At 37.3% G+C, this 14,534-nt stretch overlaps 1 protein-coding gene across 2 annotated transcripts in view; it reads left to right on the top strand.

Annotated features, from left to right (window-relative positions):
- The window catches only part of NOP58 (NOP58 ribonucleoprotein), a 30,515-nt gene extending 17,732 nt beyond the window's left edge, over positions 1-12,783 (top strand). For both annotated transcript variants that reach the window (XM_082688901.1, XM_082688902.1), the window contains exons 6-15: positions 1,582-1,646; positions 2,808-2,942; positions 3,710-3,855; positions 4,607-4,733; positions 6,312-6,475; positions 7,569-7,703; positions 7,891-7,952; positions 9,654-9,787; positions 11,988-12,154; positions 12,512-12,783. In XM_082688901.1, coding sequence (XP_082545027.1) covers positions 1,582-1,646; positions 2,808-2,942; positions 3,710-3,855; positions 4,607-4,733; positions 6,312-6,475; positions 7,569-7,703; positions 7,891-7,952; positions 9,654-9,787; positions 11,988-12,154; positions 12,512-12,562 — 1,186 coding nt within the window. In that variant the 3' untranslated portion in view covers positions 12,563-12,783. The remainder of the gene's footprint in view (positions 1-1,581; positions 1,647-2,807; positions 2,943-3,709; positions 3,856-4,606; positions 4,734-6,311; positions 6,476-7,568; positions 7,704-7,890; positions 7,953-9,653; positions 9,788-11,987; positions 12,155-12,511) is intronic.
- Positions 12,784-14,534: the final 1,751 nt, after the last annotated feature.

Genomic DNA, 14,534 nt, shown 5'->3' with positions numbered 1-14,534 from the left:
CCATCCAGGTGCCCCAATAACAGGGTTTTTAAGTGAGAAAAAAATAGGGTTAAAGGTGGGCTGCTGAGAACTTATGTGACTTTATAACTGGAGCACTATCAAAACTAGTGCTACGTACTAATGCAGTTAGAAAGATGTGTACATTTATATTAAAGGAATAACAAAACAGAGGTCTGTACCTTTGGACAAAAAATAGCAACAATTAACAGAAGGGTTAAAGCTGCTGAGTTACAAAGATGAACAATACACATAAAAATCAATAACTTTGTAATAAGCATTTTTAAGAGCGCACAAGCAGCTAAGCTGAGTCAAGATTCAAGCTTGTGATTAATTGACATTGTATAACAGTAGTGGTTCTCATTCAAGGGCAGTTAAATATCACTTCGAGGACATTTGGCAATGTCTAGAGACATTTTTGGCTGTTACAGGTGGGATCAGATCTCTACTAACATCATGGGTAGAGGACAGGAATATTACTAAACATCCACAATTCACAGAATAGGCCCCTACAACAAAGAATTATCAGGCCCACATTGTTAACAGTGCCAAGATTAGGAAGACCTTATGTTTAATATTGTTCTTCCATATCTTTCTGTTTTCAGGTGTTAATGCTACACATTTATTTACCTGCTGGTATCCTTGAAACCCTATAAACATTGTATATGAACCAGTGTGATTTGTACTACATAGCATTATCCTGTTTGTCTTTCACAAATTAATTCACATTTCAGGAACATGGGTTATAGCAGGACGTATGTTCTCTGTTTTAAGATTTTATTTTAGAGAGCAAGCTTGAGTGAGGGGGAGGGGCAGAGGGAGAGTGGCGCAGAGAGCCCTGTGGAGTAGAGAGCCCCTTGTGGGCCTAGATCCCAGAGACCTGGGATTATGACCTGAGCCAAAGGCAGATGCCCAACCAACTGAGCCACCCAGACGCCCTTGTATTTTCTTTTTAAGTGTGTATTTCCTAATTTTGCACATTGTATTCTCATTCAACTGGTTTTCCTATGTTGGGAAAATTAATGTCGCTCTGAGGAGAAGGATTTGGGGGGTTTTGTGGTTTTTTTGTTGTTGTTGTTTTGTTTTTGACAGACTCAAAGTGAGAGAGGGAACATGAGGAGGGGAAGTGGGAGAGGGAGAAGCAGGCATCCTGCAGAGCAAAGAGCCCAGTGCAGGGCTTGATCCCAGTACCCGGGATCATGACCTGAGCTGAAAGCAGATGCTTAACGACTGAGCTACCCAGGCGCCCCTAGGGATTTGGGTTTTTAAAAAGTTTTAAAAAAGGGCGCCTGGATGGCTCAGTGGGTCAAGCCGCTGCCTTCGGCTCAGGTCATGATCTCAGAGTCCTGGGATCGAGTCCCGCATCGGGCTCTCTGCTCAGCAGGGGCCTGCTTCCTTCCCTTCCCCTCTCTCTGCCTGCCTCTCTGCCTGCTGTGATCTCTCTCTGTCAAATAAATAAATAAAATCTTTAAAAAAAAAAAAAGTTTTAAAAAAGATAGATAAATAAAAAGTTTTTTAAGATGTTAATTAAACTCATTCCGTAGACTCTGTCAGTAATTTTTTATTTTTCCCCTTTATCCCCAGCTTGTCCCGATACAGATTGAAATTCAGTGCTGATAAAGTGGACACCATGATTGTTCAGGCAATTTGTAAGTATAATGCATATGATGTCTGATCCTTATAACTTTTTTGTGCTGTTAAAACTATCTCTTATAAAAAAAAAACAACTATCTCTTGTAATTTTATCAGTTGAGGAAGGAAAAGGAGATTAATTAGAATTTTTAATAGTGAAGTAAATAACTAGAAAATGCAGAATAGAAAAGGCAAGCCACCCGTAATTTGACTAGTTGGAGATAATGTGAATTAACACTAGTGATGTTAACAGATTTGTTTCCCATGAGGCATATCAAGACGTGGGATCTACTGCTTTGTGCTTTTTACACTTGGCTTTATAATAGGTCAGTCCCTATGCCATTAAGTGAATTTTGGAAACCTCAAATCCTTGTTTCCACTTTTAAAAATCCCTTTAGATGGCAATTACATTTCTGGGTATGTGCTCCGAAGACCTGAAAGCAGGTACTCACAGATAGATTCGCACCTGTGTCTGTGGCAGCGTTACTCCAATAGCCAAAAAACGCAAACCACCTAAATACCTATAACAGATGAATAGACAAACAGAATGGGGCCCATTCACACAATGGATAATTTTTATTTTTACTTTCTTTTAAAAAAACATTTATTCTTAAGTCAGAGAGAGTGTAATTATAAGCAGGGGGAGTGGCAGGCCAAAGGAGAAGCAGGCTCCCTGCTGAGCAAGGAGTCCTTTGTGGGACTTGATCCCAAGTCCCTAGGATCATGACCTGAGCCAAAGGCAGCTGCTTAAACTGCTGAGACACCCAGGCGTCCCAGATAATTAGTATTTTTAAACCTTAAAAAGGTTTACAACATGGATGAATTTTGAAAATGTGCTGAGAAATAAGCCATACAAAAAAGACAACTGTTGTGTTATTCCATTAATGAGGTACCTAGAACAGGCAAATTGATAAAAGACCGAAAGTAGAAGAGATTACCAAGAGATGGGGGAAGATTGGGGGTGAGGTGTTCCTATTTAATGGGTGCAGAGTTTCCATGTGGATGCTGAAAGAGTTCTGGAAATGGGTAGTGGGTGATTGTTAAATAACATTGTGAATGTGCTTGATGCCACTGAAACCTGCAGTTGAAAATGCTTAAAATGATAAGTTCTATGTATATTTTAGTTTTTTAAAGCCATTTTATGTTCCTCTTTTCTCTTTCATTTTAATCTACTGCAGCCTTGTTAGATGACTTAGATAAAGAACTAAACAACTATATTATGCGGTGTAGAGAATGGTATGGCTGGCATTTCCCTGAATTAGGAAAAATTATTTCAGATAACCTGACATACTGCAAGTGTTTACAGAAAGTCGGTGAGTAACTATCCTTTAAGGCATTGAAAATAACAATTTTATTTGCATCCCAAAACATGAGTTGTAATATTTTTTCTTAATAAGCTTCCCAGAGTTCCTTGTGCCTTGTGTGTATTTTGGGAGTGTAGTCAAATTAGGATCTATTAGAATTCAGAGACCATTGACTTCAGTGGCCAGTAAAGCAAGAGATCATGGTTCTCATATTTGGTTTTTCTTAAAATGGCTTCTTAACATGGAATGTATCTCATAGGGAATTTATCATTAATAGGGGCAACTGTAGACTTGGGATATCCTGCATATGTTATAATACTAAAGTTGGTACTGCTCTCTATACTGTTTTGTATACTGTTTTGTATTCCATACCAGTGTACAGTAATATTAGTAGAAAAACCTGAGTATTGTTAATAAATAGAATTTTCCAGGCTTATATTGCATTACTGTATTACTGCCCCAAGAATTCATGGTCCTGGATTTAATAAAACCTTAGCTATAAATTGTCTGTTATAGTATTATTAGTTCTATTTCATGGGGTATTTTGTTTTTATTCTAATTTATATCTTTTTAGAGGGAGATGATGGGGAGAAATTTTAATCTCTAAAAATCAAGCCTTACATAAGGGAAGTTAGTAGGTCAAACTTGTTCACTTTTTGTTTTGTTTAGGCACCCTTTTCATTGACTTTCCTCTACTTTTTTTTTATTTGACTATTTGGATTTTATATAATTTGTTGAAGAGTGATTCTCCCTCATCCTCTGCAAACATTCCGTAGGCGATAGGAAGAATTATGCCTCCGCCACACTTTCTGAACTACTGCCGGAGGAAGTTGAAGCCGAGGTGAAAGCAGCTGCAGAGATATCAATGGGAACGGAGGTTTCAGAAGAAGATATTTGCAACATTCTGCATCTCTGCACGCAGGTGAACTGTACGCATGGAGAAGCTAGTGGTGGTGGGACTGGCTATGTAATAACAACTTCCTGATGGCGATGATGATTTTTAAACTTGATCCCCCTGATAAATATGAGGGTGTTCAGTCACTACCTCATCTGATGCCATCTTGATTTATATACTTCAGGGGGGAAATACATACTGAAGTAAGTTGAAAGAAGATTATCTAATTTATACTAGCATTGTCTGGATAATGAATTATGAATCCCTTAAGGAAACAGAAATACAGCTTGAGTTATTTAATTCCAGCCTTTATGTTTATAGCCTGGAATGCTTCCTCCCGCCCCCACCCCCCATTTGGAGATCACTGAAGAAGAATCACAAAAAGGAGGCTGGCCCAGTCAGTAGAGCATGTGACTCTTGATCTTGGGGTTGTAAGTTCAAGCCCCATGTTGGGTGTAAAGATTACTTAATAAAATCTTAAAAAAAAAAAAGAAAGAAAATCACACATGCAAAAAAGAATCACAGGGAGGATGACATAATGTCTAGCCCTTAGAGTTTTTAAAAATAACAGTATTATTGACTAGTATATTAGCTTGTTTGCATTTATTATCTCATAAAATATATGAAAATGGGAAGCTGAGATAAAGAATGCTTTGTTTTCCCAGGATTACGCAGTTTATCTATGATAGTTTAGGGCTCCAGTGTTTTCAGGCATGTGGTTTTTATGTGATTTTTACACAAGTCATTTATGGTATATTCATCTTGTTTCTTACACTAGGTAATTGAAATCTCAGAATATAGAACCCAGCTCTATGAATATCTACAAAATCGAATGATGGCCATTGCACCAAATGTTACAGTCATGGTTGGGGAATTAGTGGGAGCACGGCTCATTGCTCATGCAGGTGATGATTTTAATGTAACCTATAAATAGGGATACCTAGAGTAGATTGTTTTCTACCTAGGATTATTTTTTCATCTTCAAATTACATTTATTAGAAATTATAGGTAATAAATATAAGTAGATGGTGTATGGGAGAGGACTAAGGACCAAGTAAGTGTTCAATGATGATTCTGATTCCTGTGCCTGATTTCCTTTTGGGTAATGAAGGCATCTTCAGTCACTACCTCTTCTGAGACACTTGGGGTCCGTTGTCAGAAATTTATTACCATTAATGAGAATAATCAGATAAATGCAGGAGCATGAAATCCGTTAATATTTCCTAATACTAAAAATTTAACCAGATTAGGGGCACCTGGGTGGCTCAGTTGTTAAGTGCTTGACTCTTAATTTTGGCTCAGGTCATGATCTCAAGATTGTGAGATTGAGCCCTGCATTGGGCTCCACTCTGGGCATGGAGCCTGCACAAGATTCTCTCCTCTCCCTTTCTGCCGCCCCCCCCCCCCACCGGCACACACACCCCTCTAAAACAAAACAAAACAAAAAAATCATCAGATTAAATAGCAGTAGTTCTCAAAACAGGTGATACATACCCTTGGTCAAGAATCTGGTTCACTGCTGAGTTTGCTGTTTTAGTATATTTGACATGCAAAATATTTTTAATGAATTTATAATAAGACTTCATGTATGTATATGGTGATGTTACAAAGAAGGTATGCTATAAAAATATACTGTATAATTAAATATTTGCAAATAGAGTGAAATACTATTATATTATTGGAGTTAATCATTAAAATCTGTCACAGAAGATCATAAAATATCCTCTATATCAAAGTATCTAAACTAGAATAGCCCCTCTAACGACATCATTAATCAGACAGACAGACCATTCAGATGCCCTCAGCTGTGAGGCTCGGATTGTCTGGTTGGTTTTGTTTTCTGCATCCAAATTTTCATAGCCTTAACTACACTTTGGTGGTAAGAGATGCAGGGCTTAACAGAAGTCTGTTGAATTTTAAGTAGGTATCTAGTGGTTGAGCATTAATATTGGGGGTCTGTTCTGACAAAATCTATGCAATAAATCTAACAAAGCAGCAACTTTTTATCCCTGATTAGTATGCTTCTATCTCCTCATCCGTATCTTAAACAACAGATAGAGTGTGAGAAAGTTAACACATAGTGATACTGTTGAGATGTCCTGTGAGTGTCCCTCTGTTTGTATGTTTTTTTCATACCTGAAGTAGAATATTTGATGTCTAAAGACCTCCGCAGTGGTATGCTAATGGAATGTAGAATAGTTAATGCCGTCTCTGGGGCTAGTAAGCGTATAATTGGAGTAATAAGCTTAACCTTCAGTTTGTCCTCAGCGTTCACTGTAAGCGTCTGCTTTCGCTGCTCCATGAATGAACCACAAACGCTGAGGCTTTTTAGGGAATCTCAGACTAGAATCTGTATTGTGTCAGATTTTTTATTTACTCGGTGCCTGTAATATTATGATTATATGTCTTACACTTAATACATGGAACGTTGAAGTACTTGGAATTGCATTCCTTGTAACTACTACTTTTTTTTTTTTTGGAAGGTTCTCTTTTGAATTTGGCCAAACATGCAGCTTCTACGGTTCAGATTCTTGGAGCAGAAAAGGCACTCTTCAGAGCCCTCAAGTCTAGACGAGATACCCCAAAATACGGTCTCATTTACCATGCTTCACTTGTAGGCCAGACAAGTCCGAAACACAAAGGAAAGGTGAGTTGCATGTCTTCTGAGGCAGGTTGGTTTTTTTTCTTTTTTTCCCCCAGATAACTCCTCTTCTGCCTGTTCTGTGGTATGCAATAAAATTTTTTTGTTTCTTTTTCATTAAATAGAGAATGATGAATTCTTGAGCTAAAAAGCACTTTTGTGTACTGAAAGAAAATAATATTAGTAAGTGTTGCTGGGGGCGCCTGGCTGACTCATAGTCAGTAGAGCATGCAGCTCTTGCTTATGGGGTCATGAGTTCCCAGCCCCACGTTGGGTGTAGAGCTTACTTTAAATATATATATATATATATATAGTTACTATTATTTTTTTTAAGATAAAGTATTACTAATTTTGTTAAAGCCATTTTCTTTTGCTGTATTAGGATTTTTCTAGAATCCACCTGTTTGTGAAGGATGGAGTGGATGGCACATCAAAAGTTTTCTATGTGGCAAGAAATCAATTTAACAACATCATTTATAAATTAAAAAATAATAACCATGCACTGTGCTCAACTCTTAGTGGGACTTAAGTGAGTCCTTTTAATAGCCCTGTGAGATGTAGGGTATCTGTCTTACAGATGAAAAAGCTGAGTCTTTGGCACATTAAGTACTTGCAAGCTTTTTGCTTAGGGCACATAATTTAACAAATTGAAATTTTAAGGAAAAAAACTTGAAATGTTACAAAATTCAGAGCTGATTGATGAAAGGGGCTGAAAAATTGTTAATTAGCTTACAAGGGCGGTTGTGCCTTTTCCAGATGACATGGTGCAGACCTAAGGCCATTGAGTAGAAATTAAAGGAAGACATTAGGAAGGTAGTTTTGAGCTTGTTTTAGACATGAACTACTGCAAGATCATCTCATCCAACAAAGTGAATGGAGTTATGTGTAACCAGTTAGCCACTGAGAGATTCAGATAAAGCTAGGTGGCTTGAGTTGTATGATTCATAATAATTTTATAATTCCTGACTTTAAAAAAATCCTACAGTGAGTGATAGAGTTGATGATTTGCTCCAGTTTTCTCATGAGTAAGTTATTGAGGATTTTAATGTCTCAACTTGGAATATAGTTTGAGTGCCTCTGACTTCAAGTTCTCTATCAGATTTCTCGAATGCTGGCAGCCAAAACTGTTCTGGCCATTCGGTATGATGCTTTTGGTGAAGACTCCAGTTCTGCGATGGGAGTTGAGAACAGAGCCAAATTAGAAGCCAGGTTGAGGACCTTGGAAGATAGAGGGGTAAGGACCGTATCCTGCCTATTGGTAGAAATTTTAGCTGTCAAAAATGAATAAACTTCAACTGGTCTATGTACTTATTCATTTCACCTACTAAGCAGTTCTATTTTAATAATTAATATTATTATGTTTTTTTCCTGCTGTTAAACAGTTTCCCTCGTATTTACTAAGAATTGATATCTTTTCTTAGATAAGGAAAATCAGTGGAACGGGAAAAGCATTAGCAAAAACAGAAAAATATGAACATAAAAGGTGAGTACATTCGGGGAGGATGGGTGAGCAATACCTGCTTGATGCAATTTTAGTTGACAGCTGCAGTGTTTATAACAAAACGTAAACACTTCAGTGTCTTATTTCTCTTTGCTATTTGTAGTTCTCCATATTTAGAATTTTTAATCACATAAACATTTTTATATTGTAATAAATAGATACATTGTATATATTTTGGTTTTTCTCTTTTCCTTTAAAGTCTTATTTAAGTAATCTCTTTACCCAACATGGGGCTCAAACTCAGAATCCAAAGATCAAGAGTGATGTGCTCCTTAAACCAAACCAGCCAGGTGCCCCTTGGCTTTTTTTCCCCTTCTTAATATTTAACTTGTTCATTTTCAGGTGTTGATAGTATGTATTTGTCATTCATAGCTTCTGTATCATATAGCATCTGTCACAAAGAAAATCAATTTCGTTAATTCACAGTGAAACCTAAAGACAGAAAAGTCTGAAAATAGCTAAAAGGCGTAATAGTAAAGTATTCAGACCTCACCATGAAACGAACAAAAGATATGTGTAGAGAGAGGTATTGCGGCTATTTGAGGTGATGTTCAGTACTGCTAAGGTTCTGATGATGGAAGTACAATGTGGTGCAACTTTTCTGGGAAGTGGTTTGGCAGTATGTACAGGAGCCTTTAAAATGTTTCTAGTCATTTACCCATAAATTCTCCCTGAGGACTCCTGTCATTCCTTAAGAATTTTAATAGTAGGGGCTCCTGGGTGGCTCAGTGGGTTAAGCCTCTGCCTTTGGCTCAGGTCATGATCTCAGGGTCCTGGGATCAGGCCCCGGATCGTGTTCTCTGCTCAGCAGGGAGCTTGCTTCCCCCTCTGTCTTTTCGTGCTGCTCTGCCTACTTGTGACGTCTCTCTCTGTGTCAAATAAATAAATAAAATCTTTTTTTTTTTTTAAAGAATTTTAATAGTATACTTTTAAACTGGACAAGGAGTAACAATCTTACTGTATATATTCATATATATATTTAAACATATGTATTTAGAAAAATTGTTTCCTTTATTCTGGAAAGAAAGCAGAAGTGTTCTGTGGGCATTAACATTTTGTTTTATGAATGACTACATATATATTTTGTAATGATTAAAGTTGAATTTGGTGTCTTTATTTGATAAGTGTGGATTTTATTTTTTAAAGATTTTATTTATTTATTTGACAGAGATCACAAGTAGGCAGAGAGAGAGGAGGAAGCAGGCTCCCTGCTGAGCAGGGCTCGATCCCAGAACCCTGAGATCATGACCTGAGTGGAAGGCAGAGACTTTAACCCACTGAGCCACCCAGGTGCCCCTGAATTACCCTATTTCTAAAACTTAAATTGCTTCGGTTTTTAATTTCTAGAGTAATCATTTGTTGTAAAGAAATTTTCTGTTTTTCCCCGTACTGACTGACTGTTTTTCTATACCGTAGTCAGTCATTACATTGATTACTAAATGAGAATTCATTTTAGCTCACCACTTCTTTGAAGTGTGATTGACTTATGTGGAAAATAGTGATTGATACCTCCTTACCTTTTGGAAATTACTAGTTTTCATAAACTGCCTCAAAACCACTAAAATGAAGCAGTATTATATGCTTATGTAAGTATTATCTAATGGCATTTCTTTTAAACTACCTTAGAATTATTTCATTTACAAGTATTTATAGAGATTTTCTATAATTCTTTGACTCTTATAGTGAAGTCAAGACTTACGATCCTTCTGGTGATTCCACACTACCAGCCTGTTCTAAAAAACGCAAGATAGAACAGGTAGATAAAGAAGACGAAATTGTTGAAAAGAAGGCCAAAAAAGCCAAGGTTAAAATTAAAGGTCAGTTTGAATTTTTTAAATGTCGTTTATATTCATATTCTTTAAGAAAGACTTCGTATGTCGTGGGGAAATACATGCCATTCAACTTTATTGAGAAACCACCCATATTGAAAGTTAATGGTGTTTTAATAAGCCATCGTCATGTTCCTTGAGAACAGTTAAGGTATTAAGTTTATCAGACTTCATAGAGGAGTGTGAGAAGCATTTCTTTGAAAATATGGAATCCCGTATTATGTTAAGTACACCAAACTTTAGTTCCTACCACGTGAACTATTTTGGTAATTAGCTTAAAGAGAAAAAAAGTTCATGGTTTTTAAGTTAGTTGCCAAAATATTTTTGTTATTGTTTTCTGTTACATAGAATGGACTAGAGTAATAACATTGGTAACCTACCATTATAATAATAATATTTAATAGGTACTCTCCAGCGAACTCCGCTATCTTGCAAAGCTGATGAGCAAGTAACCCCATTTACTAACAATACCTTTGTTGAGTTTGGTTTCTAAATAGCTTAGTGGTTAAAAGTATATTATCAGCAAATGTGGGTTCCTGCCCTGGCTGAAGAAAACATAAACAACTATTTAACTCCTATGTTTCTCTGTTTATTGAACAGTGAGGTGATCCCTAAGCCCATTAGTAGCATTTGAAACAGCAGACCCCGGTGTCTGCACTTGCGCATCCAGTAAACGTTTCAAACTTAACATTCCTGTGTCCTTGTCACTCTCAGTCTGTTGCTCCACAAATTTGTCTTACTAATGGCAGTTCTAGTTGCTTTAGCCTTTAGCCTTGACTGTTTTCTTAGAACCCAAATCTACTCTGGCACCAAATTCTTTTTCTTTTCTTTCTTTTTTTTTTTTGTGTGTGTAAATTTTTCTTAAGTAAACTCTGTCCCCAGTGTGGGGCTCAAACTTAAAAGTCCCAAGATCAGGAGTCACATGTTCCACTAACTGAGCTAGCCAGGTGCCCCTGTTCTGGCAACAAATCCTGTCAGTGCAGTTCTGCTTTGAAATATGTATCCAGAATCTAACCACTTGCCTTATCCACAACTGCTTTTCTTAATGTAGCAGCCAGAAGGGCACCATTAATTCTCTCATTCAGTTTTATTCCTTTTAGCCACACTGGCCTCCTCATTATTCTTTGATCCTGCCAACTCTCCTCCTCTTCCAAAATAACCTTAGCTTTTGCTTTTCTCTTTACCTGGAGTATTTTGCCTCAAGACAGGTGCCATCTTTTCACTCCTTTGCCTCTTCCAGGTGTTGCCTGACTGTCCTGTCGGAAGTACCCGTACACACTGCCTTCCTCAGTGTGCCTCTGCCTGCTTTATTTTCATTCTTAGCACGGATTACTGTGTAAAATATTATATGGTTACTCTTTTGATTCCCTCCAGTCCTTAAAAAAAAAAAGGCTACAAAAGGACAGGGATTTGTCTGTTATATGCCCTGTTGCGTCCAGTTGTCTAGGATATAGCCTGGCACTTAGTAGGTACTAAATAAATATTTTGGTGAACGAGTTTCTAGTGATGGTATATATTATGGAGTCCTCTTTTTTTTTTAAAAGTCCTCATTCTTAAGAGCCAAGCATGATATGTTATCTCATTAAATCTGGTAAGATGGGCGGTAAAAGGGGTTTAGAGAACTCAGTGACTTCTCAGGGTCACAACAGGTTGAAACAAACCCAAGTCTTTTAACTCTAGAGCACAATTTTTTTTTTTTTTTTTTTTAAGATTTTGTTTGTTAGAGCAAGAGAGCACAAGCAGGGGGAGCATCAAGTGGAGGGAGAGGGAGAAGCAGGCTTCCTGCCGAGCAAGGAGTCTGAAGCAGGGCTCAATCTCAATCTCAGGACCCTGGGATTGTGACCCGAGCCAAAGGCAGATGCTTAACTTAACCCACTGAGCCAACCACGAGCCCCTCTAGAGCACAAATTCTTAATCCTTTCTATTATAAGTGACAACTGCCAAAAAACATTGAGTTTGGAGATCCTATGATCTGTTTCAATCCTAATTTCCGTAGATAGCTGCATGACCTCATAAAGTTGGTGATTTTGGACTAGGTAGGTGTTTGAAGAACCTTTCCACTTAAAGAATTTTATAATAAACATTGGATAGTTAGCCAGAGTGATGGGGAAAAACTGAGATTTGAAAGGTGGGAAAGTGAGGTCTTGATATAATGTTAATTGTTGTGTCTGTACTTGACCCCGCTCAGTTGAAGAAGCCCCTGTAGCAACAGAGGAAGAAGAGGAAGAAGAAGGAGTACTAGTGGTGGAAGAACAGGAGACATCTGTGAAGAAGAAGAAGAAGAAAGACAAAAAGAAACACATTAAGGAAGAACCACTTTCTGAGGAAGAACCATGCACCAGCACAGCAATTCCTGTATGTTTGTTTTTAATACTTTGTTGGCGCAGGCCGGGTTTCTATTTTATTGAACTGTCTGAATTAGAAACGAGCAGGCAGTTGAGGTGGTTTTTATTGATGGAACAGTAAAACAAAATGATATTGTTGTAAAAAGGCCAAACCTAAAATCTTACTACAAAATGGGTTTACTTTGAGGAAGAGAGAATATAACTTGCTACATATTATCATAGAGGTGATTTTTATATTTTTAGGTCTTAATCGTTTACCAAAATTTATTTTTGAGGGAAATTGATCTACTTCACTTCTTATAAAGTTACTGTTCTTCATCCATACATTTACAGCTCTTTCAAAAGCATTCTTATTTGTTACTTTCAGAGTCCAGAGAAAAAGAAGAAAAAGAAAAAAAAGAAAGATAATGAGGACTAATTGAAGGGATTCATCTTTGAGTCATCGGGACACATCACACCTAAGATTCAGTCAGGAGTGTATCAGAAATGTTCCGTAATTGAGCGAAGGTTGGATGCGACAGAGTTCCTACTCATCGATACCTTTTCAAACCTACATGTCTTGACACAAGTTCTGTTAACTTGATTATGTCATTTCTCAGTCTTTGTTACACAAATAAAAATATTTTCTTTGTATTTTAAGGTAGTTCTGTGATCTCTGTATTTTAGTACATAATTATGACCCTTTCTGTATTTAGCATTTAATGATGATTATTGCTTTGAAAAGTGTAGCTGAAAAGTGAGAGTTGTGAATTGTTCATTCTAGCCTTCTGGAAGGCTGTGATTAGGTGGACCAATTTAAGAGCTTTACTCTAATGTTTCTTTTTCCCTTTTTGACTTTTTTCTCCTGTTTTTCTGCCTCTGTATTTATTTAAATAAAGCTGTGTTTTGTGTTCAAAATTTTAAAATGAGGTGAGCAAAACTATCCTGTATCCCTTCAGAAAGAAAAAAAAAATGTATCCATAACATGATTTTATTTCATAGTTCTGACTGGAGCAACAAAATAATTATTAACATTAACATAGATGGAGATTTTTTTCTACGGTGACATTTTTAAAAGGATAAGAAAATGATTTTATAATAGTAAAGAATGGGCGGGATAACAGGAAAACAAGATGACCAAAATAAAATGTCCATGGGTATAAACCAGGACATAGAACACCAAAGAGAAACCCTTGTTTCTAAAATAGTGTTTCCTGGAAGTGGAAAACGGCCCGGTGGACAGCTGCGAGTTTCGTAGGACTGTTGTGTGGAGGGGTGTGATGGTAAAGCTCAGCTCAGTGAAAGCATTCAGCAGGTGGATGAGCCAAAGTGATTCCAGTTTTGGGACACCTGGGTGGCTCAGTCAAGCGTTTTGATTTCTTGGTGTCTCGGGGTCCAACCCTATGTCTGGCTACCTGCTTAGTGGGGAGTCTGCTTCTCCCTCTCCCTCTGCTCTCCCACTGTGCGTGCTTGCTCCCCACCGCCGCTGCATGCTCGCTTGCTCGCTCAAATGAATAAATAAAATCTTTTTAATAAAATGATTATAGCTTTGAGTTCCCTCTGCTTTTCATGTAACTTTTGGCAAGTCCACTAACCAAAGTTAACTTTAGTTCCTCACTTGTAAATTCGAGATGAGGTCAACTTTACCTCTCCATCTAACGGTGGTTTGTAGGGGGAAAAAAAAAGATAAAAATTTTCAGAGGTGTAAGTATACTTCAAATTTAGATATTTGAAGTAAATGCTACAGGAAGTACATGTAGCCATCCCTAGACACAATTACAAAATAAAACTGGTTATTTTGCTCTCAGAAGAATGTTCCCATTATTAGTACCTCAGACACATTCTTGATTTGGGACTTAACATTAGTTTTTATTTTTTTAATTATTTTATTGTATTTTTTGACAAGATTTTTAACAGCTTCTGATGAAAGTTGCCCATAGACCTGCCAAGGGCTGTAAAAGTTTTCTATCTGAAACAGGATAGACTTTGAGAATGCTAATTAATAAACTTCTAATCACTTCAAATGGTCTCATACAGGCCTGGGGAAAAATCTAGTTAATCACAGAGCTATCAAATTAATTGACATATACTATATTACTAGTTTCAGAGATAGAATCCATCAGTTACATACAGTGCCCAGTTGATTACTTCAAATGCCTGTCCTTAATGTCCATCACCCAGTTACTGCATCCCCCCCCACCTCCCCAAGCCATCAGTTTGCCTAAGGGCTAAAGTCTTAACTGTTCAAAACACTAACCACAAGGTAGGTTCTGGTTCTTTGTACTAAAATGAAGTTCTACCAAGGAGCTTTAGGATCTTACTCTGTAATGGGAAGTGCAGGTGGGTTTTATATGACTGAAGTTTGATGAGCAAACAATTTCTGTGAGTGGGCCCCATAAAATACTTAAGAC

This window comes from Mustela nivalis, assembly GCF_964662115.1.
Source record: "Mustela nivalis genome assembly, chromosome: 11".
NCBI classification, from domain to species: Eukaryota; Metazoa; Chordata; class Mammalia; order Carnivora; family Mustelidae; genus Mustela; species Mustela nivalis.
Note: the sequence above shows the minus strand (reverse complement) of the source record. Positions and strands in the feature narration are given on the sequence as shown.